Source organism: Schistocerca gregaria, chromosome 7 (genome assembly GCF_023897955.1).
Source record: "Schistocerca gregaria isolate iqSchGreg1 chromosome 7, iqSchGreg1.2, whole genome shotgun sequence".
In the NCBI taxonomy this organism is placed as follows: Eukaryota; Metazoa; Arthropoda; class Insecta; order Orthoptera; family Acrididae; genus Schistocerca; species Schistocerca gregaria.
The window spans coordinates 254,653,973-254,681,357 of record NC_064926.1 but is presented as its reverse complement, the minus strand read 5'-3'; the positions used below and the strand labels follow the sequence as shown (position 1 = coordinate 254,681,357).

Sequence of the window (27,385 nt, the reverse complement as noted above, 5' to 3'; positions counted from 1 at the left end):
TTTTAAACAGAATAATCTTTATTTGCCGAGAAGTGGCCAATGTCTGTAATAAACTGAATCTTCTTAATTTTTACTCTAATACGAAATAAATTAATTTATGCACTTTCTCTTCTTTACTTATTATGATGCAAGTCTTTTAAAACGTCCGTTGATGATGGACTGCATGAAATTATTCCTATGCAAGATGTCTGCCAAGAATGATAGATTGTTCGTCGTTCTTGTTGTTTATCCAGTATACTGAAAATGTTGATAATAAAATTTTTACTTCTGTATGAAGGACACTATACACATGAAAGAAAAATGCACACTTAGGATAAATTTCGATATATTATTAAAAAATTCATAACTTACAATGCCAGATGGCCGCCGTAGCGTGCGTTTCTTCAAGCCTAGAACAGTGAGAGTGTTTACTAATGCCGGACTTTTTGGTTTCTTGCACCAGCGAGTAAAAGAACAATTACGTTGCTACATAGATTCTACACAGTCATAGAGTCTTCTGCTTCATTATTATTTCGTTTCATTGCAAATTACCGTTCTGAAAGTTAATTACACGCTCATTTTCAGAGTCTGTGCCTGATATTTTCAATAATTTAAAGTTTTACAATTTTCATTTTGCTTTGTTTTGTGTCCCACTTGTCGGCGAGCGATTTAATATTTTGTACCACTTATCGGTATTCCGCAAAGGAACCAGGGCCGACAACAGATCCTTTAACTGGGAGAGTGATGAAATCAAATAAGTGTACAGTTAGCACAAGTTTTTGTGTGGATGCAGTGCAAGAATATCTGACTTTCACCCCACAAGTAAATTCAAGAGTTCACCTGTTAGGGATATCGTACATACACAAAATTGCAAAATGGAGAGTTGCGAAAGCTTACACATTATTTCATTATTGCCCTAAACTGTAATTAATTATATACATAACAACAAAATTCTACAAAACCAATTCTTTCTCTTGTTAGGTATGTTATGCATCTTTTCATCATCATTATTATGAACTAAACAAACACTGTTTTTTGCCTTGTTTCACATATTTTATTGTTGTTACTGCACAACTTAGGTTTCGGGTTATAAGCCCATTTTTAAGTACATTACTGATTCAGATATTTATCTATGCATTGTCATCTTTGGGAATCAATAATGTTCTTGAAAATGGGCTTATAACCGGAAACCTAGGGTGTGTAGTAACAACAATAAAATCTGTGAAACGAGGCAAAAAACAGTGTATGCTTATGTAATTTACAATGTTTCACAATGAACCCACAGTCGATTCAATTAAAATACTATTATTATTATTACTATTGTTATTATTATTGGCAAGGGATGTAGTTGTATAAAATTCTTGAACTAGTTGTACATTAGACGATTTCACACTCTCATATTTATCTGAATCTAAAAATTTGTAAACATGCCCAGAATGCAAATTCACGAGCTGCCACTGTTGCGTGTGTATTCAAGCGTGTGTTGGTAATAACATTGAAAGTTCTTACGATTTGATATGGATAGTGCCTCTAAACTTGAAAATAACTCAATGATCACAGCTAGGAAACATTCTACGGCGATATGTAATCATCCGGTGAAAGTTTTGTGCATGATTGTGTCACAAAACTAAAAGACTGTGATGTGTATTTGGAGCAAAATTTTACTGATGACAACTGGAACAGCACTTTTATTTTAAACATGCTCCGTTCTAGAAAGCCGGCCGTCTATTTGACAGATGCGCGACGTTGTCTCGTTAAAGTCTCCGGCCTGGATGATCTCGAAGAATCAAGGAAGTCTTGGAGCAAGGAACATTAAACACGAAGAAGCAAAATCAAAAATGATTTACCGTGCCCTCGTAAGGGTTATTAGAACTGATAAATGTGCGCAAATCTCCAGTTCACAGGCAACGATCTGTCTGCGCGTGTATGATGTGTCCATTTGCGCAGACTGATCGTTGCGTGTGACCAGGCTTTTACTCTGAACGGTTGGTAGCATGTACGTCAGAGTTGCGCATAGCGAGTAGTCGTAAAGTCGTAAAGCGGTACATCTATGGAAACACATAAACATTTAAAGACTCGAAGGAATGTGTGGTCTATTCTGTAGTCTGATAACGACTTGGAGTTATAAAAATGGAAGAAAGCGAAGGATGTCAGCAATCAAGTAGGGAGGATGTTAGTAAACGTACTACTATTGATGTTAAAGGTTTTATGTTAAATGTGTACTTACGCACTAGTTGTAAATTTAATGTCATTGTGTTATTTGTTTACGTTAACTAAACTGCAACCAAGTATAGGAGTTGAAGTTTAAAACCGTCGCAGATAAACTATGAGCTGCAGGGATTCCTCAGTAGGTGTTATGTTCATCGTGACATCAGTTTGTGCTTTACTCATTCTGTGGTCTGCCGTACATGTGTTAAATTTCTGTTACCTAATATTAAAAATATATATAGAAATAGGAGCATCAAAATCTCAAAAAGATTATGTTTTCATAATCATTACAGTATGCTTACAGGCGAAAAGTCCAGTTATGTGCTCATATACTTTATATTCCATCTGATTGATAGTTAATTCACAAGAAATTGTTTTTCCGTAATAAATGCGTGAATGTTATTTCAGGTGCTTCCTGAGACTAATATGACACGCCGCAAACGGAAAATAATAAAACCGCAACGCGACTACGATCCACAGAAAGGAACGTGGACAACAGAAGAAAAGTCTCGTTTTCTGAAGGCACTTAAGAAACATGGATGTTTAAATATAACAGCTCTACAGAGAGAAGTCCAAACGAAAAGTGAAGAGAGCATTAAGTTATTTATTAGTCACTGTAGTAAGAATGCGCGTTATTTAATGGAAAAACGCTCAGACACATATTCAAAGAAAAACAAAAGTTTTGCAATGTGTTGTAAGCACAAGAAAATAAAGTCTGCTGTTACAGATGAAGCTATTGATCAGTGGCTTCAGCGTTTTCATGCTGCAGAACCACCTGGTTATACTGAAATAAAGGTTTTACCAATAGCAAGAGCGTTTCTGTATATTTCAAAATTTGAGGAGCATCCAGACCCAAAGAATTGTAAAGGAGTTGACTTCAAGTGAGTACAAATAGCAAACTTTATTTTACATTTTACCTCTCTTTCAAACGAGTGGACAGCAGTAAAGACACCATGTCTTCTCGTAAACTGAATTAGAAGAAGAACCTTCCCTAGGATTGTGGTAACACAAATTAGAAATCTTTAGAAATGGTTGTAATATTTTTAACTGGGCACTTTGTGGTGAATGGCTGAAGTTCTTTCAACTCCATACATTGGTAAATAAAGCAGGGTGATGTCCAGAGTTCGCAAATGTGAACATACAAGTGTCATTCATTGCCTTTATTACTAAGACCCAAAGGAAAGGAGAAGGATGTGTGTTAATCATAGCTGATAGCTGCTTATTTAAAATATTTTTCACACACACACACACACACACGTGTAGTATTGTATAATGCATGTCAGTTGATAATAAATGTATTCTTAAATGTTAAACTGTTTTCAGTGAATAACCAAAAATTGCTTTGTCTGATGTATTGACATTTAAGACGGACTAGTTTGCTGCTCTGCTCCTTTCTTTATCTACTTTCATACGACTGCACTACTGTGAAGATAAAGTGAGAACGCCAACATAAAAAAGATCTAATAATAAGGAATTGATGCCCAACATACTGTAGTGGTTACATTCCTATAGGCTACTAGCAGAGTCTTAGGGAATTGGCGATTCTTCTACTCAGGGAATGGGAATTAACACATGAGTCATCCCTAATTAAAATCGTTAAGGGGGAAACTTTTTTCTGCAGTATAGTACAAATAAAAAATGTCTTCAGGCTGCATACTTAGTTAACTTTATTTCAAGCATTACATTAAACTTTAGTATTGTTTTATTTTTTTATTATGTACTACCCCAAGAATGGACCTCATTAAAAATGTAGTCCAATTTATTTCCATTAGGAACTCTTCCTAACAGCACCTTTTACAACTGGGTTAACCAATCACTACAAAAGCAGTGTCTGGAAACATGTTTCCCAAAATAAAATAGCAGTTTAATTTTTTCTTTTTTTTGTGCCACCTATCAATTTATCATTAAAAATGTATAAATGCCTGAGAATTTATTAATTTCGAGCATTTTCCCATGCATTTATGTTGGGAATTTGCCCCAACTTGTCAGTGCCCAGCCATCTTACATCACCAGACGCCCAGTGATCACAGAAAGCACAGGCCACACCCATCTACAAAAAGCACAGATGTGGCATACAAAACTAGCATCCTATCTCGTTGACTTGAGTTGTTGTGGTCTTCAGTCCTGAGACTGGTTTGATGCAGCTCTCCATGCTACTCTATCCTGTGCGAGCTTCTTCATCTCCCAGTACCTACTGCAACCTACATCCTTCTGAATCTACTTAGTGTAGTCATCTCTTGTTCTTCCTCTACGATTTTTACCCTCCAAGCTGCCCTCCAATACGAAATTGGTGATCCCTTGATGCCTCAGAACATGTAATAATGTATCTCACATAAAATTACTTCCTCCATGCAAAGCAAACATTACCCACATGGATAGGCAAGTGCATTGTCTCGCTTTTGGAACACACAGAGATAACTTTGGGCTGGATTGAATCTGTCTTTCAGACAGATGATTGTGGTTCGATGAACCCTCTGCCAAGCACTTAAATGTAAATTGCAGAGTAATCATGTAGATGTAGATGAATGATTAGGACTGGTGAGACAGCAGGTGTGGGTGTAGTTTCTAGGTGGTTTCTTGCATCCCCTAGGAAATTTTGCCCCACCTGAGATATACTCTATGCAAACACTTAGAAAACATGAATGTTCAGACCCTTTAAATCTGCTATTATTATTATTATTATTGTTGTTGTTGTTGTTGTTTCTTTCCTTTCTCAGATGTTAACTTGCACTTTTCACACATAACATACAGAACACTATGGTTCAAGCAAATCCAACAGAATGCAGTATCTCTTAAGTTTGAAGATTAGATTACTCTTTTTGTACCAATAGATGCATAGTGAGAAGATCAGTGAGGATTTAGAACTTGTCAGAGGACCAAAAATGTACAATAGCCAAAATGTTTTCAAAGAAAAACAAATATGCAAATGGATATTAAACAATTGCCAAGTAAAGTGATCCTTGTGGATGTGGGTCCCTTCACCACCAGTTTTTCTGAACTGCACAGATCAAAGTTATGTACAACACATTCTCCGCTCCCATAATTATCCCTTCCTAAACCTGTGGTAACATACTGTCCACACACTCTCCACCCAAGCCTCTCTCCTATCTGCTCCTCCCCATTTTCATCTCTCAGCCCCTTTCTTTGCCACTGTCTGCCCACACAACCACGAATCATACCTCACTCCTCCCCTTTTTGCTCCACCTTCTGGCCATGCAATCTCCTGATCAGTGCTTGTTGTTCTGTCCTCCCACCCACATACCACTATCCCTAACCCGACCCCTCCAGATTCCTGCTGCCATTTCACGTGATGGTGGTATTCTGGCCTTAGCTGCCATAGTAGGTGGTTGTGTGCGCATGAGGTGTGCTTGTGTGTATGAATGGTGTGTGTTTCTCTTTCACTGTTGAAGACTGGAGCCAAAAGCTTTGTGTAAGTGACTTTTTAATTGTGCTTGTCTGCGGATTGACGTCTTTTCGGTATGTAGCAATCTCTTTTCCTACTTTGTTGTAGGCTATCAAATAAGTAAGCTTCAGGCCAAAGGCCTGCTCCAGAATTAGAAAACACACTCACTCACGCAAATGAAACTTGCACACACATGACCATTGTCTTTCGTTGCCTCAAGGCCAGACGGGAGCAGCTGCTCATGATGATGGGAGAAACACTCTGTGTGACGGCAGTAAAGAGGTGGATGTGGCATCGGGGGGGTGCGGGGTGGTAAGTGCTGCTTGTGGGAACATACAGGGACGAGATGGAGAAAGAATAGGACTGTTAGATGCCGCTGGGAGGTTAGATGCGGTGGGGGGAGGGGAGGGGATGGAAAAAGAGAGAAGTAGGAATATTGTGGGTTTGTTGGTGGAATAGAGGGTTGTGTAGGGCTGCAGTGGAAACAGAGAAAGGGGACAGGTGGGTGAAGGACAATGACTAATAAAATCTGAGGTCAGGAGGGTTATGGGAACATATGATACATTGCAGGGAGAATTCCCACCTGCACCACTGTGAATAGATGGTGTTAGTAGGAAAGATCCAAATGGCATAACCTGTGACACAGTCATTAGATATATGTTACGTTCCATGTAACCCTCCTGACCTCAACCCTCGTTCGTTGTTACCCTTCACCCACATATCCCCTTTCCTGTTCACAGTCAAGTACTACACAACCCTCTGTCCCACCAATGCAACCCCACTATTTTTTCTTCTCTCCTTTTCTGCCCCCTCTCCCACCCCCTTTTATTCCATCCAATGACTAACGTCACAACTGCATCATAGCTGCACTACCATCTCTTCACCTTTTTCCTGTACGCTCCCACAACTAGCACTTTACCATCCCCCCCCCCCCCTCACTAACCTGCTGTCCCCTCTCACCAACCCCCACCCCAGCCTCCTCCTTACCCCCACCACCCAGATTGGTTCTCCCAAGATGTGCAGCTGCTTGCAGTATGGCACCTTGACGGCCAGAGACAGTAGCCGTGGTTTTTTTTTTTTCTTTTTCGGCCAGAAGCCTGCTTAAATAGTACAACAAAAAACAAATCGAAAGTTGCAAATTATACTTTTTTATTTTCTCGATTACTAGTTCTGGGCTGAAGCCCAAAATTGATCATAGAGTCAATAAAAAAAAGTAACATTGGTGTGGTTTTTCATTGTACTGGTTAACAGAAGTTGCTGACTCGCAGTTATTCGAGCATGCTGTAAGTTTGTTGCTTGCTTACTTAAGTCATTTTGCTGTGCTTTTCAGTGACCCCGTATCTGTAATTTAACTGACTCACTCTTAATAAACTATTATGTTTATCATGAGCGAAAAGTGCCTGACTGGCCGTGGAATTGTTAGGTCGGGGCTTTGGTGTGGTGGGTGCTGTAGTTTCTTCCCTGTGGGTGACTGTAGTGGTGTGGGAATAGGGGAAGTAAATAAGACTCGTCAGTGGTCTTGTAGGATTTGTAGTAGGGATAGGAAGATACGAGAACAGGAGGGGAAAATTGCCACCCTTCAGGCTGAGTTAGACTAGGCCAGGGGAGATCTTGACAGGTAAAGGAAGGAGAAGGGTAAGGAGAGGTGGGAAGTGGCAACAGGAGGAACAGGCCTAGAATTTTGTCTGACAGCTTCGTGGTGAATGTGGAAAATAGATTTGACCTGTTGCTTCAGTTAGGTCGTCAGTCTCAAGCAGTTGCAGGTGTAGACAGGGCGCAACAAACTTTCAGCAGCAAATTGAATGTAGGGAAACCAGTAAAGAGAAAGGAAGTGTTGTTGTTAGGTAGTTCCCATGGAAGAGGTTTTGGCCAACTTTTGCAGGATGAATTAGGATCAGATTACCAGGTCACCAATTTTTTTAAACCTAGTGCTGGTCTGGAGTAGGTGACAGAGGCTTTAGGATCACTTTGCAAAAATTTCACTAAGGAAGACACTGTGGTTATAGTGGGTGGGGCAGGTAACAGTATTGACAGGGATCCTGGGTACAGTATAGTGTTTGACCTAGCAAAGACTTAGCCAGCATCGAAGCATACTAGTGTTGAATTTGTATTTGTTCTTGGGTGCCATGACCAATCTCATTTGAACTCTTCTGTCAAGAGAGTTAATTTGGAACTGGAACGGATACCTATGTCAGGTGCAGGGTCACACATTGGTGTGGTTCCTGTTGATTCTCTCAATAGGTGGGATTATACTGGATATGGCCTCCCCCCTCAACAGGAATTGGAAGGGTAAATTGGCTGGGGAAAATAGCCGGAAAGTAAAAGGGGGGAGGCACTGTCATGAGTGGTGAAATACCAGTGGTTATAGGGTTCAGAAAAGACCCATTTTTAGGGCAGGGAGGACAGAAACAAACCAAATTTAAGATAGGTTAGAACTTAGATAAACCTTGAGTTTGAGAAAGAAACCAAAAAACATAATTCTAGCTTATTAAATCAGCATAAACAGCTATTGGTTAAGAATTTTCAACAGTCAGCAGATATTTTAAATCTATCCAATTTTTAACTCAGTCAGTGTGAAATGTCCTACACCCTTAGTGAGGTTTGAAGAACATCTTCCAATAAAGGGCGTAGGAACACGGGGGTCAGCCTTTGCGGAACATCTGGTGCAAATGGCTCATACACCTAAACCTTTGCGTGACATAGAGCTACAACATCATGAAGTTAAGGGATATAGACTTGACACGCTTGAGTAACTACAAATTTATGTACACCTAATTACAGATGGAAGCAATTTACTGAACGATCAACTGTATCTAAAAAAATAGGACATACTTCAAATGCTTCCAATCTATACTAGGTTTACAATTGGTCAGTTTAGAAAGCTCTGTAATAGAATGTAAAACATAGTAATGCTGGATACTGTAATTAAATTACAATAGTAAAATAAAAAATTAATTCATAGCAATAAGGTTATCTGATGCATGCGTAATAAGAGTTTGACTCTATACGTCTCGCGCATGCGCACTGCTACCTCTGTGAGGCAGACCGCGAAGCCCTCACGGTCTGCAGCCTCTAGTCACACGACGAGGCCCATACAATGGGCTTAACGTGAATTTCTACAGTTGCTTTAATAGAAATGACAAAACCTTATGGTTCTGCATCAAGTTTTATGAAGTTGACTTAGGACAGGGCCTGTTTTAGGCAAACATTTAAATAATAATTTATGTAAGTAATATACGTTGCACCCTGTAGGATGACCATGTCTAATATAACTTGCTAGTGCATTATAATATTAACTTGTTGCAGGTTCTGAAGAAGACGTTATTAATAACGTTGAAACCTAGGTAAACAATAAAATTAACCTGCAACTGTAGGCTGTATATTCTTATATATTATTTGAGTTAATAACACTATCGTTCAACTTAATTCCCACTGTAAAGTTCCCCACTAGGGTAGCCAATTGCTCACAAACAGCCATTGATACTATCTTTATAGAAAAGTCCAATGAACAAAATTATATTACAAAACCAATAGTCAATGGCCTCTCAGACCATGACATGCAGTTCCTTCTGTTAAATGTTAATACTGAACAGGATATAAAATCTGAGCTCAAGAGGGTAATCAATAAGTCAAAAATTGATTATTTTAGGACACTCCTCCGAGAAATTCACTGGACAGATGTTTACAATGCTCATGGCATGAATGAAAAATATAACACTTTTGCTAATAAAGTGCTTACCTTATTCGAACACTGTTTTCCCCCTAAACTTACCAAGGTTAGGGCAATGTTTACGGAGAAGCCATGGGTTACTCAAGGAATAGGGGTATCTTGTAAAACAAAACAAAAAACTGTAGCTGTCAATCCAAAACAGTTTTGATGTTGTTTCTATAGTACATTACAAGAAATACTGCAAAATATTAAAGACTGTAATATGGACATCAGAGCAAATATATTAAAAGGAAAGATACACAAAACAGACAACAAAATAAAGACAATATGGGATATAGCGAAAGCGGAGATCGGTAGAACCAGACATGAAGAGGGACAAATAGCATTAAGAGTAAATGATACATTGGTGAAAGATGTGCATAGTGGTGCATAACTTTTTAACAAACATTTTATAACTGTTACTGAAAAGATGGGGTTGTCAGGTGCGGTAGATACTGCTATTGAATACCTCAGACCAGACATTTCAAGTAACTTCCGTAATATGAATTGGACCCTCACTACCCCAGTAGAAATAATGTTCATCTTGAAATCTTTAAAATCAAAACCATCTAGTTGGTATGATGAAATATCAACGAAGTTAATTAAGGAATGTGATTCTGAGCTAAGTAACGTATTAAGCTGTGTATGTAACCAGTCGTTTATCAGTGGAATATTTCCTGAACGGTTGAAATATGCTTAAGTTAAGCCACTGTTTAAGAAGAGAACTAAAGGAATAGCATCAAATTTCCGTCCAATTTCACTTTTTCCAGCATTCTCTAAAATTTTAGAAAAAGTAATGTACTATCGGCTTTATAACCATTTTATCTCAAATAACATAACATCAAAGTCACAGTTTGGATTTCTAAAGGGTTCTGGTATTGAGAAGGTTGTCTGCACTTACAGTAACCCCCCTGCGGGTTCGGGGGTACGAATAGGCCCGCGGTATTCCTGCCTGTCGTAAGAGGCGACTAAAAGGAGTCTTCAAAGTTTCGGCCTTATGTGATGGTCCCCACTTGGGTTTGACCTGCCATTTTCAAAATTTCCGTTGTTAGTGCGTGCCATTTGGGGAAGGACGCCTTACGTGGTGTTTTTCTATTGGTCCATCGTGCACCTCCATATTGCATGCTATCTATTGTCGTGTGGAGGGATTTACACCCCATGTCTTCTGGGTTGCCTCCTCGTCTTGTGCGCAATCCCCTTCTTAGCGCCCACGGCAATTGTGGACCCTTTCAACACCTAAAATCCAGCACGGTAGCCAGTCCGTTGTGGTGGGGTCGTCATGTACCCTCTTGGTGGTAGCCCCCTGACCACGCAGGGATCGCACTACAGATGCCAGAGCTGTTTCCTCCCCATGCATGCCAAGGAGTATGTGCCCATCTTGTCTGGGGCACGGGGACTCCGGGCAATGGGATATCGGCCAGGTACCCGTTGCTTTGGCTGGGTGGCGCCCTTGGGGAGAGCCCTCGTTCGGAGTAGGTGGCATCTGGGCGGATGTGGCGCAATGAAGCGCAATAAATCTCAGCAAGCTGGTGGCCGCACTGCCACCAGCGTCTCTAAGCGAGGTAAAATTGAATTCGATGCTGCACAATATGATCCTCAGTCGTTCCCCTCGTTGGCTGCGCCATGGGAGGGACGCAGATCTTTTGCCAAGCAGGAGCCTTATGTACCACAATACCTTGTCTGCAGCAGAAGTGATGGTGACTCCTTTCTTTCGACAAAGCCTATGTTTTTTGTGGAACACCTGGAGGATAAGTTTGGGGAAGTGGCGGGTTTGTCTAAAATGAGGAATGGGTCCATCCTCCTCAAGACGGCCTCCCCAGCCCAGTCACGGGCGTTGCTCTTGTGTGATAAGCTGGGAGATGTCCCTGTTACCGTCACTCCCCACAGTAGCTTAAATATGGTCCAGGGGATTATTTACCATCGCGACCTCTTGTTACAGTCCGATGACGAGCTGAGAGCTGACTTGGAACGACGTGGTGTGCATTTTGTCCGTCGTGTGCACAGAGGACCCAAGACCAACAGGGTGGCCACCGGTGCCTTTATCTTGGCCTTCGAGGGTGCTGTATTGCCTGAGAAGGTCAAGGTAATGGTTTACCGTTGTGACGTCAAGCCATACGTCCCTCCCCCGATGCGGTGCTTCCAGTGCTGGAAGTTTGGGCATATGTCCTCCCGTTGCCCATCCAGTGCCACATGTCGAGATTGCGGACGCCCCTCCCATCCCGATTCTCCATGTGCGCCTCCGCCTGTCTGTGTCAACTGTGGGGAACACCACTCTCCATGCTCGCCGGACTGCCCCGTTCTTCATAAGGAGCGGAAGATTATGGAATTTAAGACCCTGGACCGGCTTACTTATCGCGAGGCAAAACTGAAATTTGAAAGGTTGCATCCTGTCCCTCTTCAAACTTCTTATGCTGCAGCTACGTTATCGTCGCCCTCGCGGGCGGCAGTTGTCGCCTCCTCTGTGCCGCCTTCAGTTGGCCCTCGGGGCCGTCCATCTCTGTCTGCCCCCCTTGTGTCTGGGGGCAAGCCTTCCTCTGTTGCCCCCTTAGCAGTTGGGGGCAAACCCCCTTCTGTCACTCCCCCCGCACATGCTTCAGGAGTGACATCTGCTCCAAAACCAGGGGGCTCGATCCCTCCCCCTCCCCCTTCTCTGCCGGCGTCGTCTCCGCCGGCGTCGTCTCTGCCGGCTCCTCTCTCGCGGAAGGGGTCCCTCGGGGCCCTCCCTTCTTCCGCTTCTTCTGCTACCCCGCCGGATGTCAGCCAGTGGCTGAAGGTTCATCCACCTGCTGGTCGTAGGGCTTCTGCGTCGTCGTCAGCCTCCGACGCTCCTTCAGAGAAACTCTCCCAGCCCTCTAAGCCAAAGGACAGACGCGAGAAGAAGGACCGGAACGTGTCCAAGAAGAAGGACGCTCCGGCAGTTTCAGTACCGCCTGCTGTCAATAGCTCTGGCTCTGGGGATGCGGTGGAGATCCTCGCCTCTGCCGCGGATCTCGCCCTCACGGAACCCTCGGGGACGTCTCCTATGGACACAGCTGACTCTCGCTCGGTGGCGGCCGTTGACTCTGCGGCGCCGTCTGCCTCTTAGTGGACTTAACGCCCTCCCAGTCCCTTCCTGCTTCCATTCTCCAGTGGAATTGCGGCGGTTATTTCCGCCACCTGCCTGAGCTCCGGATGCTTTTGAGTGTTTCCCCTGTTCTGTGCATTGCTCTTCAGGAAACTTGGTTTCCAGCAATGCGGACCCCTGCCCTTCGCGGTTATCGGGGATACTATAAGAACCGCGCTGACTGTCAACGAGCTTCAGGTGGAGTTTGCCTCTTTGTTCACCACTCTGTCTGTAGCTCACCAGTACCCCTTCTGACGCCTTTAGAGGCAGTCGCTGTCAGGATTGAGCTCTCGCCGGCTATTACTGTTTGCTCTGTTTACATTCCTCCGTATGGGCAACTCCCCCGACATGTCTTGGCTGCGCTGCTGGCTCAACTCCCGCCGCCATTGCTGCTTCTGGGCGATTTCAATGCCCACAACCCTCTATGGGGTGGGACTGTCTCCGATGACCGTGGTCGCGCTGTGGAGCATGTGTTGGCTCAGCTCGACCTTAGCCTATTGAACACCGGTGCTCCCACGCATTTCAGTGTGGCCCATGGCTCGTTCTCGGCCATCGATCTCTCTCTTTGCAGCCCCGGACTTCTCCCATCCCTTCACTGGAGAGTGCATCCTGATCTGTGTGGTAGTGACCATTTTCCCATCTATTTGTCACTGCCCCAGTGTCATTCTGCTGGTCGCCTGCCCCGCTGGGCTCTCAACAGGGCTGACTGGCCGGCTTTTACTTCCGCTGCCACCATTGCTTCTCTCCCACAGGGTGACATTGACGAGGTGGTCCGTGTCTTGACCTCGTCAATTATTTCTGCGGCCGAGACTGTCATCCCTCGCTCTTCTGGACTCCCTCGGAGGAAGTCTGTCCCCTGGTGGTCGCCGGAGATTGCTGAGGCTATTCGCGACCGTAGGCGGGCTCTCCAGCGTCATAAGCGGCACCCGTCTCTGGAGACCCTCATCGCCTTTAAGAAGCTCCGTGCCTTGGCCCGTCGTCTTATTGCACGGCGTAAGCAGGAATGCTGGGAGAGGTACATTTCATCCTTGGGCTCCCGTGTCTCCCCGTCGCTCGTGTGGTCCCGCATCCGGCGGATTTATGGATACCAGACCCCTATGGGTGTCCCTGGAATCTCCCTGGATGGCGCTGTCTGCACGGACGCCGCCACCATTGCTGACCACCTTGCCACGCACTTTGCTACGAGCTCTGCGACTGCAACTTACCCTCCTGCCTTTCGCTCTCTAAAGGAGCGCGCCGAGCGGACGCCGTTATCGTTCCACACACGTCGTTCTGAAAAATACAATGCTCCTTTCAGCGAGAGGGAATTCCTTGCTGCCCTCGCCAATTGCCCTGATACAGCGCCAGGACCGGACTGCATCCATGCGCAGATGCTGAAGCATCTCTCCAGGGACTGCCAGAGACACATCCTCACCATCTTTAACCGCATTTGGAGCGAGGGCCTGTTCCCATCGCAATGGCGAGAGGGTGTTATCGTTCCCATCTTGAAGCCCGGTGCGGACCCTCTGGCGGTGGACGGCTATCGCCCCATTACACTAACCAACGTTTTGTGCAAATTGCTCGAACGTATGGTGGGGCGGCGTTTGTGTTGGGTCCTTGAGTCGCGCGGTCTCCTCGCTCCATCCCAGGGTGGCTTCCGTCAGGGCCGGTCTGCTGCGGACAATTTGGTGCGGCTGGAATCTGCTATCCGTACGGCCTTTTCCCGCCGTCAGCATCTCGTTGCTGTATTTTTTGATCTGCGGAAGGCATATGACACAACATGGAGGCATCACATCCTTGCTACGTTGCGCGAGTGGGGTCTTCGTGGTCAGCTTCCAGCTTTTCTTCAAAACTTTTTATTGCGCCGCTCTTTCCGGGTGCAAGTCGGTGCCGCCTCTAGTTCATCTTATATACAGGAAAATGGGGTCCCGCAGGGCTCGGTATTGAGCGTTTCCTTATTTCTAGTGGCCATTAATGGTCTGGCTGCAGCTGTGGGGTCGTCGGTGTCTCCTTCTTTGTATGCCGACGACTTCTGCATCTCATTTAGCTCAACGACTACGGGAGTCTCCGAACGCAGGCTGCAAGCAGCCGTTCGCAAGGCGGCATCATGGGCTCTGACTCATGGATTTCAGTTCTCTGCGGCCAAGACTCGAGTTATGCACTTCTGCAGGCGTCGGACGGTCCACCCTCATCCGGAACTTTACCTCGACGGTCACCTACTTGAAGTGGTGGACACTAGCCGCTTCTTAGGACTCGTCTTTGATGCCCGGCTCACATGGGTTCCTCATATTACTCAGCTGAAGCAAAAGTGCTGGCAGCACCTCAACGCCCTCCGCTGCCTGAGCCATGCGTCTTGGGGTGCAGATCGCAGCACGCTGTTGCGATTGTACAGAGCCCTTGTGCAGTCCAGGCTTGATTATGGGAGCCTGGCCTATGGGTCTGCATCGCCCTCAGTGTTGACGTTGTTGGACCCCATACACCACTGTGGGGTTCGGCTTGCAACTGGTGCTTTCCGTACAAGCCCCGTGGATAGTCTGCTGGTGGAGGCCGGGGTTCCCCCGCTGCGGATTCGCCGCCACCGACTGCTCGCCGACTATGCTGTCCATGTGCATTGCTCACCGGGCCATCCCAATCATCGCCTGCTTTTCCCTGCCAGGGTCCTCCCTCTGCCCGACCGGCGACCTAGGTCTGGGCTTTCCATTGCTGTCCGTGTCCAGTCCCTGCTGTCGGAACTGGGGTCGTTCCCTCTTCTGCCGCCCTTCCGGGCCTGTGCACCCACGCCTCCCTGGTGTATGACCCGTCCGTCCGTCCGCCTGGACTTGGCACGGGAACCCAAGGACTCGGTTCCGCATGTGGCCCTCCGTCACCGTTTTCTTGCGCTCGTCGCCTCGTTTTCAGGCTGTGAGCCTGTCTACACTGATGGTTCCCTGGTGGATGGTCGTCCTGCCTACGCTTTTGCTCATGCTGCCCATGTTGAACAGCGCTCCTTGCCGGCTGGCTGCAGTATTTTTACTGCAGAGCTGGTGGCCATATTGCGCGCTCTTGAGCATATGCGTTCCTGCTCAGGTACGTCCATCGTCATCTGCAGTGACTCCCTGAGCAGCCTCCAGGCTATCGACCGCTGCTATACCTCTTGTCCTCTGGTATCCTTTATTCAGGAGTCTGTTTTTGCCATTACCCGCTCTGGTCGTTCGGTGGTCTTTGTTTGGACGCCAGGTCACGTTGGCATCCCGGGGAATGAACGTGTCGACAGGCTGGCCAAAGGGGCGGTCGACGCCCCCACTTTGGCGATCGGCCTCCCGGCTCGTGATTTGCAGCTGGCGTTGCGCCGTAAGGTGCTTCAGATGTGGCGTGACGAGTGGCGTAGCCTGACTTCTCCGAATAAACTGCGGGCTGTCAAGGAGACGACCGATGTGTGGCAGTCCTCCCTGCGGGCTTCTCGCAGGGACTCTGTCATCCTGTGTCGGCTCCGCATCGGCCATACCTACCTGACGCACGGACATCTTTTGCGTCAGGAGGATCCCCCCCTGTGTCAGTGTGGGTCCCGGTTGACGGTCGCCCACATTTTGTTGGAGTGTCCCTGCCTGCGCATCCTCCGGCAGACTTTTAATCTCCCGGGCACGTTGCCTTTGGTTTTATGCGACGATGCCTCCATGGCTGACGACGTTTTAAATTTTATCCGTGGTAGTCCTTTTTATGGTTCCATTTAGGGGGGACCTGTCCCTTTCCCTTTCTGTGTATCTTGTCCTCGAGTGTCTCATTGGTTGCAGATTTTAATGTGTGTATTCGGATGGTTGACTCTTTCCCAATTTTTGTACCCATGGGTCAGTCAACCAGTCTCCGACCCTCTTATTTTCTTCCGTTTCTTTCTGTCCAGTGTTCGTCTGTACTCTTCTTGTCTCTAGTGTTCGCTGACACATTGGTGTTCTTTCAGTGACTGGGGGGAGGGGCGTCTCCTCCCCCCTTGGGGTTTTACCTGTTCCGTAAATTTTGTTTCGCCGGTTTTTTGGAATGGGGGACTGATGACCTTAGCTGTTTAGTCCCCCCTTAAACATCCCAACAACAACAACAACAACAACTTACAGTAAAAATGTGCTTATTTCATTAGACAAAAAATTGCAGACAACTGGTATATTTTGTGATCTGTCAAAGGCATTTGACTGTGTAAATCACAATATCCTTTTAAGTAAATTAGAATATTATAGCATAACAGCAAATGCTGCAAAATGGTTGAAATCTTATATATCTCTGGCAGAAAACAAAGGGTGTTATTAGGAAAGACACATGTATCAGTCTATCAGGCATCATCCAACTGGGAACTAATTACATGAGGGGTCCCACAAGGTTCCATTTTGGGCCCTTACCTTCTCGTGAGTATATAAATGACCTTCCATCAGTGACATTACCAGATGCCAACTAAGTTTTGTCTGCCGATGATACAAACATTGCAATAAATAGCAAATCAAGTATAGTCTTAGAAAGATCAGCTAATAATATATTTGTGGACATTAATTGCTGGTTCCTAGCCAATTCTTTGTCACTAAACTTAGAAAAAAACACACTACATTCAGTTCACAACTTGTAAGGGGTGTCCCTTTAGTATATGCTTAACATATGATGACAAGCAGATAGAAGAAGTGGACAGTGTTAAATTCTTGGGATTACAGCTTGATAATAAATTCAACTGGGAGGAGCACACCACAGAACTGCTGAAGCGTCTTAACAGATCTCTATTTGCAATGCGAATTTTGTGAGACATAGGGGATATAAAAATGAAAAAGCTGGCATACTATGCTTACTTTCATTCTACAATGTCATATGGGATTATTTTTTGAGGCAATTCATCAAGCCAAGCTAAAGTTTGCCGTGCACAAAAAACGTGCAGTAAGAGTTATATGTGCTGTGAACTCAAGAACATCCTGCAGAAGTGTGTTTAGGGAACTAGGGATACTAACTACTGCTTCCCAATATATTTACTCCTTTTTCAAACCAGCAGCTCAGTTAATGGAATCAGTACAAGAAATAAGAATAATCTTGATAAGAATTTAAAGTCACTTAGTTTTGTGTGTGTGTGTGTGTGTTTGTGTGTGTGTGTTTGTGTGTGTGTGTTTGTGTGTGTGTGTGTGTTTGTGTGTGTGTGTTTGTGTGTGTGTGTGTTTGTGTGTGTGTGTGTTTGTGTGTGTGTGTGTTTGTGTGTGTGTGTGTTTGTGTGTGTGTGTGTTTGTGTGTGTGTGTGTTTGTGTGTGTGTGTGTTTGTGTGTGTGTGTGTGTTTGTGTGTGTGTGTGTTTGTGTGTGTGTGTGTTTGTGTGTTTGTGTGTTTGTGTGTGTGTGTGTTTGTGTGTGTGTGTGTTTGTGTGTGTGTGTGTGTTTGTGTGTGTGTGTGTGTGTTTGTGTGTTTGTGTGTGTTTGTGTGTTTGTGTGTGTGTGTGTTTGTGTGTTTGTGTGTGTTTGTGTGTGTTTGTGTGTGTTTGTGTGTGTTTGTGTGTGTTTGTGTGTGTTTGTGTGTGTTTGTGTGTGTTTGTGTGTGTGTTTGTGTGTGTGTGTTTGTGTGTGTGTTTGTGTGTGTGTTTGTGTGTGTGTGTGTGTGTGTGTGTGTGAGTGAGAGAGATGGTGTTTATTAAAAAATGACAATCATTCCACTTGGGACCTGTGGAATGGTACATTAGCTTATTCGTTTTAGTTGTAAATGTTTGTCCTTTGTTGTTGTTTTTCTGACATGTTCTTCATCCTGAAGAACTTCCTCACTACGGATCAGTTGGAATGAAAGTAAATCTAATCTAATCTATGTGGTGGGCAGCAATCTATCTTTTCCATAACTACATAATTTTTTCTGTTACGTTTTAATATTCTAAGTTACTTAAAAGATATTGTGATTTAGTGTGTCCAGTGAATTAAGTTTTTTTTTTCCTTAATTTACTGTGTGTTACAAATTAAGTTTATTCTTGCTTTATGTAGACTCCCTTCTCAATACCAGGGCCTTTTAGAAATCTCAAGTGTGACTGTAACAATATATTATTTGTTGTCAGATTGTTAAGAAACCAATAATGTATTACCTTTTGTAAAATTTTCAAGATTGTTGGCAAAAGTGAAATTGAATGGAAGTTTAACAGTATTCCTGTATTTTCTTCCTTAAACAGAGGCTTAAATCACACTCTTTAGTTAGCTTTGTTGCTGTTTAATCATAGAAGTTATTGATTTTATGGGGGGCGGGGGGGACAGCATATTATTGTGGATGGAGAGTCACCGAAATTGGTTGTTGTTAAATTAAAGCAATTAATAAATAAATTATTAGCTTTGGATGCACAAACATGGAACAGATACAAGTACACATTTGCAATGTCAAATTTAGACAATCATAATCACATACTTCTTAATTAACATAGGGATATCATTTTTAAATATTCCACATTTTGTGTTTACCTACACACATTTTATTTCCATACCCCTAAGAACACATATTGAAATTACTACCTATCTGTCTATACAAATTTTAACACTTTCAAGACTGAGCGCAAGTGCGGACACTCAACCGGCTAGTACTGAGTGATTTCACAGTTTTTCTAAATTTTCTACAGCAGATTATATACCACAGAAAACAGATTGCTCTTTTGCATTTAAAAACTACGTCCATTCCCTTCAGAGCACTGCAAAGAAATAAACATTTACGTTAGTGACAAGGGTGGTACATTAATTTGAGAGTATGCTGTTTTCACAGTGGTTTTTACCTCTAAGGGACATAGGATTGAAGTTGTTAGTTTTAAATGAATAACTGTTGAAATATGAACTTTTATTTTATTAATAATCACACAGTTACATTGGCTTTTGTATGAAATATTTCGAAACATTTTGGAAAACAATTTCCTACATCACAGGTTTCACAATATCTGTCCACTGGCCAGAAGAATATGGCAAATTTTAATGACCACTTGTGTTTGTTGTGACAACGATGTCAATCACCTCATCTTCAGGTCTTCCTGACTGTTCACCATCCGAGGGATCGTTTTCAACTATAAGAAAATACGTAAAAATTATTTTTTTTTCTGACCAGGAATCAAACCACAGAATTACGGAAAATTCGGACAAAAAATAGCTTACCATCTCTAATGACAAAATCTGCAATTTCTTCATCTAATTCTGAACCACTATTGTTCAATAAAAACTCTATTTCTTCATCTCGCAAGGACATGATGAAAATAAAGTGCAAAGCTATCAGGCGACAACAATCTAAAATTACAAACTGCCGCGTGCCTGTTGTAAGTCCAGCGTGAGTGCGGCAAAACAAATGACTCAAAATATACTCCTGTACCACCTCCAGCAGTGACATATGCTGCCATCTATAATTTTTTCTGGGTACTTGGAAAACCAGAGTGTACTTGTAAACCTTTTTTACCCTCTACTGATTGGTTTGATGCGGCCCGCCACGAATTCCTTTTCTGGGCTAACCTCTTCATCTCAGAGTAGCACTTGCAACCCACATCCTCCATTATTTGCTTGATGTATTCCAATCTCTGTCTTCCTCTACAGTTTTTGCCCTCTACAGCTCCCTCTACTACCATGGAAGTCATTCCCTCATGTCTTAGCAGATGTCCTATCATCCTGTCCCTTCTCCTTACCAGTGTTTTCCAAATATTCCTTTCCTCCCTGATTCTGCGTAGAACCTACTCATTCCTTACCTTATCAGTCCACCTAATTTTCAACATTCGTCTATAGCACCACATCTCAAATGCTTTGATTCTCTTCTGTTCCGGTTTTCCCACAGTCCATGTTTCACTGCCATATAATGCTGTACTCCAGACGTACATCCTCCGAAATTTCTTCCTCAAATTAAGGCCGGTATTTGATATTAGTAGACTTCTCTTGGCCAGAAATGTCTTTTTAGCCATAGCGAGTCTGCTTTTGATTTCCTCCTTGCTCCGTCCGTCATTGGTTATTTTACTGCCTAGGTAGCAGAATCCTTAACTTCATTGACTTCGTGACCATCAATCCTGATATTAACTTTCTCGCTGTTCTCATTTCTACTACTTCTCATTACCTTCGTCTTTCTTCGATTTACTGTGTACTCATTAGACTGTTCATTCCGTTCCGCAGATCATTTAATTCTTCTTCACTTTCACTCAGGATAGCAATGTCATCAGCGAATCGGATCATTGATATCCTTTCACCTTGTATTTCAATTCCACTCCTGACCCTTTCTTTTATTTCCATCAATGCTTCCTCGATGTATGGATTGAAGAGTAGGGACGAAAGGCTACAGCCTTGTCTTACTCCCTTCTTAATACGAGCACTTCGTTCTTGATCGTCCACTCTTATTATTCCCTCTTGGTTGTTGTACATATTGTATATGACCCGTCTCTCCCTATAGCTTACCCCTACTTTCCTCAGTACCTCGAGCATCTTGCACCATTTTATATTGTCGAACTCTTTTTCCAGGTCGACAAATCCTATGAACGTGTCTTGAATTTTTCTTAGCCTTGCTTCCATTATTTGCCTTAACGTCAGAATTGCCTCTCTCGTGCCTTTACTTTTCCTAAAGACAAACTGATCGTCACCTAGCGCATTCTCAATTTTCTTTTCCATTCTTCTGTATATTATTCTTGTAAGCAGCTTCGATGCATGAGCTGTTAAGCTGATTGTGCGATAATTCTCGCACTTGTCAGCTCTTTCCGTCTTCGGAATTGTGTGGATGATGCTTTTCCGAAAGTCAGATGGTATGTCGCCAGACTCATATATTCTACACACCAACATGAATAGTCATTTTGTTGCCACTTCCCCCTAATGATTTTGGAAATTCTGATGGAATGTTATCTATACCCTTCTGCCTTATTTGACCATAAGTCCTCCAAAGCTCTTTTAAATTCCGATTCTAATATTGGATCCCCTATCTCTTCTAAATAGACTCCTGTTTCTTCTCCTATAACATCAGACAAATCTTCAACCTCATAGAGGCTTTCAGTGTATTCTTTCCACCTATTTGCTCTCTCCTCTGCATTTAACAGTGGAATTCCCGTTGCACTCTTAATGTTACCACCGTTGCTTTTAATGTCACCAAAGGTTGTTTTGACTTTCCTGTATGCTGAGTCTGTTCTTCCGACAATCATATCTTTTTCGATGTCGTCACATTTTTCCTGCATCCATTTCGTCTTAGCTTCCCTGCACTTCCTATTTATTTCATTCCTCAGCGACTTGTATTTCTGTATTCCTGATTTTCCCGGAACATTTTTGTACTTCCTCCTTTCATCAATCAACTGAAATATTTCTTCTGTTACCCACGGTTTCTTCGCAGCTACCTTCTTTGTACCTATGTTTTCCTTCCCAACTTCTGTGATGGCCCTTTTTAGAGATGTTCATTCCTCTTCAACTGTGCTTCCTACTGCGCTATTCCTTATTGCTGTATCTATAGTGTTAGAGAACTTAAAACGTATCTCGTCATTTCTTAGAACTTCCGTATCCCACTTCCTAGCATATTGATTCTTCCTGATTAATGTCTTGAACTTCAGCCTACTCTTCAGAACTACTATATTGTGATCTGAGTCTATATCTGCTCCTGGGTACGCCTTACAATCCAGTATCTGATTTCGGAACCTCTGTTTGACCATGATGTAATCTAATTGAAATCTTCCCGTATCTCCCGGCCTTTTCCAAGTATACCTCCTCCTCTTGTGATTATTGAGCAGGATATTCGCTATTACTAGCTGAAGCTTGTTACAGAACTCAATTAGTCTTTCTCCTCTTTCATTCCTTGTCCCAAGCCCATATTCTCCTGTAACCTTCTTCTTCTACTCCTTCGCTACAACTGCATTCCAGTCGCCCATGGCTATTAGATTTTCGTCCTCCTTTACATACTGCATTAGCCTTTCAATATCCTCATACACTTTCTCTATCTGTTCATCTTCAGCTTGCGATGTCGGCATGTATACATGAACTATCGTTGTCGGTGTTGGTCTGCTGTCGATTCTGATTAGAACAACACGGTCACTGAACTGTTCACTGTAACACACCCTCTGCCCTACCTTCCTATTCATAACGAATCTTGCTGCTGTTGATATTACCCGGTACTCATCTGACCAGAAATCCTTGTCTTCCTTCCGCTTCACCTCACTGACCCCTACTATATCTAGATTGTGCCTTTGCATTTCCCTTCTCAGATTTTCTAGTTTCCCTACCACGTTCAAGCTTCTGACATTACACGCCCCGACTCGTAGAACATTATCCTTTCGTTGATTATTCAATCTTTTTCTCATGGTAACCTCCCCCTTGGCAATCCCCTCCCGGAGATCCGAATGGGGGACTATACCGGAATCTTTTGCCAATGGAGAGATCATCATGACACTTCTTCAACTACAGGCCACATGTCCTGTGGATACACGTTACGTGTCTTTTAAACCTACACAATACGCAAGTCATGCGCTGGGAGTCATTAACATCGCTGATAATCGGCCGACATAGGAACTACGTCGATGGTCTTTTTGGGGTCCTGTCGGACCGACGTAGGAGCTATGTCGCTCATCTCAAAAGTGTTAATTGTATCACACTATATACCTACTTCCAGTTTTCTGTGATTAGTATTTATTCATTAACTGAATAGAAAGGATTTACTACAAGCAATAATTTAGTGTTTGCTTAAATTTCTCGTTCAAGCTAATACTTGAAATATGAAGAGGAAAAATAGTTGTACAGTTACAGTGCTGTATTAAGCAGTACTACTTCAGAGATTAGCTGTGTTATCTTGTGTGGAACTCTTTAACTTCATGCATTTTTTGTTGGTATGGTGATGTGTGTCTACATTTTTGTCTGATGGTTACTATTCGCAGTTTGAATATCTGTTTTCCATCACCCAACTGACCCCATATTTCTGTTCCATAGGTTGTGATAGCATTACAATAATAGACGCTTGCCATTCACATAGCATCATCTGGAACTAGTAATTTACAGTTCGCTGGAACAAATATAGCTTGTTCTGGTATTAATGTCTATGGTCGCAGCTTCGAATCCGGCCTTGGGCCTGGATGTGTGTGATGTCCTTTGGTTAGTTAGGTTTAAGTAGTTCTAAGTTCTATGGTACTGATGACCACAGATGTTAAGTCCCATAGTGCTCAGAGCCATTTGAACCATTTTGGTAGTAATATGGACTTTTTCCAGTTAACAGTTATAAATGGTGAGCCCCAAGAACTTCATTTCGAACTACATTTACATCCAGTTTTTGTAAAGTGTTGTTTTATGTGAGACACATGTTTCTCCTGGCTTACACCATGTTCAAATAACTTGCAAGAATGCAGTCAACAGGTGCATGCCCTGCCTTTTTCAAGGCAAAACTACAGCAAATAAGTGCTGTGCAAGGGAATCCAAAAAACTAAATGTACAACAGTACCGGAAAGAGTAATTCTCTCTCTCTCTCTCTCTCTCTCTCTCTCTCTCTCTCTCTCTCTCTCTCTCTACTATCCCGTGTGTACCTAGGAGTTGCTGATAGTCATCTTGGAGCACCAGAACCCCCAGCAGTGTCAGCTGTCTGATGGATCTTGCTCTGATTAGCTGACACCCACAGGGAGAGCCCCTGATCAAACTGGATGGTATCATGGCAGATGCTTTGTATATGAAAAGTATTAAGCTTGTAAAGGCTGACAATTCTCTTACAGTCATCTCTTCCTTTGGGGAATGGATCTTCAAATCTGCGTCTTATGATCCTGCAGCATTTCCTTCCCTGGCTGCGCCTTGGGAGGAGAGCCAGGCTTGCCAGCTTGGAGTGGAAGCCTTTCCCCACTACCTAGTCTGCACCAGGACTGACAAGTACACTTTCACCACAATCAAGCCATTATTTTTTGTAAAAACTATTGAAGGCAAATTGGGTTAAGTGGTCTCTGAGTAAGATTCTTCAGGAGCCCAATCCGCATCCATTCATGTCTGTGGCCATCTTGGTGACAGTGTTGTGTCCATTACTTCTCACCAGTCTTTGAAAATTGGCTCAGGGTGTTATGTTTCACAGGAATATCATCCTTCAAATGATGAGAAACTTGGAGTCAATCTGGAATGGCAAGATGTTCAGTTTGTTTGGAGTATTCACAAAGGTTGTAATGACAATTGCATCAATCCTGATGCTCTTCGGCATTTCAGTGGAAGTGTCCCAGAGATCAGAGTTGTCAGTTATCTATGTCTCATGGAGCTGTACATCCTGCCACCCATTAGGTGTTTGTTTTCAGTGTTCGTATTGTGGGCACGTGGCTTACCACTGTACCGTAGACATTCTATGCAGTGAATGTGGACACCTACTCCTTGAGGGGAGCTTTGCCACAGTCGTCACTCTTCGGATTGCCCGGTTTATCAGAAGGAAAAGACGATATTGGAGTGTAAGTCCCTTGGTTGTTCAGCCTACACTGAGGCTTGTGAGAAATATGACAGTCTTCACCCTGTGTCTGTTACATCTAACTTTGTCTGTTATGTCCTTTCTCCCTCCTCCTCAACACATTGGATCTTCATTTTGTGTAGTTGTGAGACTCTCTGTTGTTTTTTTATATGAAAAAATATTGTTCTATGAACATGAATTAAGTGGGTAGTGAAGTGGTATGGCCATTTCATTTGTTACTAACTTTAAAATTTTGATAGCCCATTTGATTGGGAAGCTTTATATATCAAATTTCTTTATCACTTTCTGTCTCCTGCTCTGTTGTAGGATACAAATAACATGAATTAGTGATGGGGTCTTCCTTATTTTTAAGCATATGTAGGGCTTGCAGAGGATCATGATTGTTATTTTGTGTAGTGTCCGCATAGCTTGGTAAAATATTTGTTCAAAGTACTACTATCTACTGTGGAAACTATTATTTTTTATTTTTTATTTGTTTGTTTATTTTTTTTTAAATCTTTAGACATCTGCTATTACTGTCTGAAGATTTTCCTGTTTCTTTGTCAGTTATCTCCCATGTGCTCCTGATATTGTTCAGTAACATAGCAGTCATGTTACCCACAAATTTTGCAGCTTTTGGTGTCCTATTGTAAGCCTTCATGTAAGCTTTCTAATATTCATCGAAATGGTCAGTCAGTGTGCAGGAAGTTAAATGATGATTCCATAGCATGTTACCGGCTCAGTGGCAAGAACATAAAAAAAATGTTTTCATATTTCACAATGAGTTGTGTTTAGATGGTGCTTTTTATCCATAAATGAGTTCTGTACTTATCCACTTGGCAGCTTCCAATGTGCTTGCCAGTTGGTTTCAGTAACCCACTTTTCGCTGGTTATATGACTTGCCACAAAGCTTAGCCAGCATTCAACATGTGGTGTACAACTGGTGCTCGTTACAAAGACCTTGACACAAAGATATAACATACTGTTTTTTTTAGAATATGATACAGTCAGTGTATGGACAAAACTTCGATCAGAACCGATTTTAGCTTGAATGTCCAAAAATAAAACAAATCAAAGTTACAATATATGCAGAGAATTGCAGATATTTATATGAACATGAACTTTACATTAACATGGTCCGGAATATTAGTGAAACCAGATTCTGTCTATTGTTCGTAAACGATTCATGTATGAACATGCTTTCTTACAGTATTCTCTTCATTTCCAGTATATAGAGCTTTTGTATGTTTCATATGGCATTCATCTTTCCTCTTTTTAGTTTATAGAATCTTGCAGTAGTTGTCTAACGATTCCTGATTTGTCATTTTGTGCTTTCTTTTTGATTTCCCTTTTTAGATCTCTAGATTCCCATTTTGCTGCTTCTTTTATAGCCCTTTTTTTAAAAAAAAAAAATCTTCTTACATCCCTACCATCAATAACGAGTTCCATGTTTTGCAGTGAATTTAATTTTTTGTTGTAATCAAGTAAGTTTTCCTGCTAGGCATTCTATTTCTTCCGTTGTTCCATTAAACAGGAGAAGAGTGTCATTAACAAAACATTTGTAATAAAGCAGCTAATCTCTAAGGGATTTTGAGATCTAAGAGTGTTATTTCCAAGACGGTTACTTTGTATGCCTGCTAGGAAGTCTGCAAGACAAGACCGAAAAGGTGTGGAAACTGGTTTTGGAATAAACACTTACTACAATAAATCAACTGGTTGCTGTTACCTGTATTTATAGTATTTAACTTTGTTGAAAATTGAGGTACAGAAATATTCATTGTAGTTACAAAGTTTTATAAGAGACTTTCATATATTTTAACATTTTCATGTAAAATTAACTTCATATTCTGCCATAATTACCACTGATGAACATATTTGATGTTTTTCATGTGGCGAAATGTATTTCTTCTAAAAAAATTCCATTGGTATTCCGTGCTTCACAAATTACGTGCACATATTCAGCAATCATTCATTACATATTTCTATGCACAGCTTGTTTTTACCATGAACATTATTTTTACATGAAAACTCATTGTTGCTTAGAACATTGATGCACCAAGCATTTGTGTATATTTACTGGATACCATTAACTTTGCAAATTACAGAGTCTAATTATAAATAAAAGAAAACTACATAACAAAATCCAAAAATTCTAACTGTTTTCAGAAACCTGTGAGGCAGTGCAAAAAGCTTCGTGGATAAGATATAGGTTGAGAAATGGCCCATGTATTGGGTGTGTCCATCCATTTCTCCACCTTCCCAGATGTAGATGTCTACCAGCGTCTCCATCCTTTTATAAATAAGTTGTCAGTATTTTGCAACCATGACTTAAAATGGGCGGTAGCATTCACACTTAACAGCACCAAGCCTTCTGGGAAACTTGAATTATTAATTATATACATTCATGCTGTCTGGAGGTATTTCGTCTCTCATGTATCGTGTATATTTGGTGTAGTGGATGTCTCCCCCCCCCCCCCCCCCCCCAGTATTGTATCTTCATCTAATTCCTTTCCCTTTCCTAAAATATGGTCTTCATTTCCTGTTAATAGCTTTTTTGTATATTTCTTCCACCTTTCAGCCTTATTTATTTAATTGGATAGATAAAAAATCTGCTCACCAAATGGTGGTGGAACACACACATAAGACTGTCGTAATGGCCAAGTTTT

At 42.6% G+C, this 27,385-nt stretch overlaps 1 protein-coding gene across 3 annotated transcripts in view; it reads left to right on the top strand.

The window, feature by feature from the left end:
- Positions 1-1,986: 1,986 nt before the first annotated feature.
- The window catches only part of LOC126281859 (uncharacterized), a 43,601-nt gene continuing 18,202 nt past the window's right edge, over positions 1,987-27,385 (top strand). For 2 of the 3 annotated variants that reach the window (XM_049981121.1, XM_049981120.1), the window contains exons 1-2: positions 1,987-2,151; positions 2,596-3,068. In XM_049981121.1, the coding sequence (XP_049837078.1) occupies positions 2,110-2,151; positions 2,596-3,068 (515 nt within the window). In that variant the 5' untranslated portion in view covers positions 1,987-2,109. The remainder of the gene's footprint in view (positions 2,152-2,595; positions 3,069-27,385) is intronic. The other variant, XM_049981122.1, reaches the window with a different exon arrangement.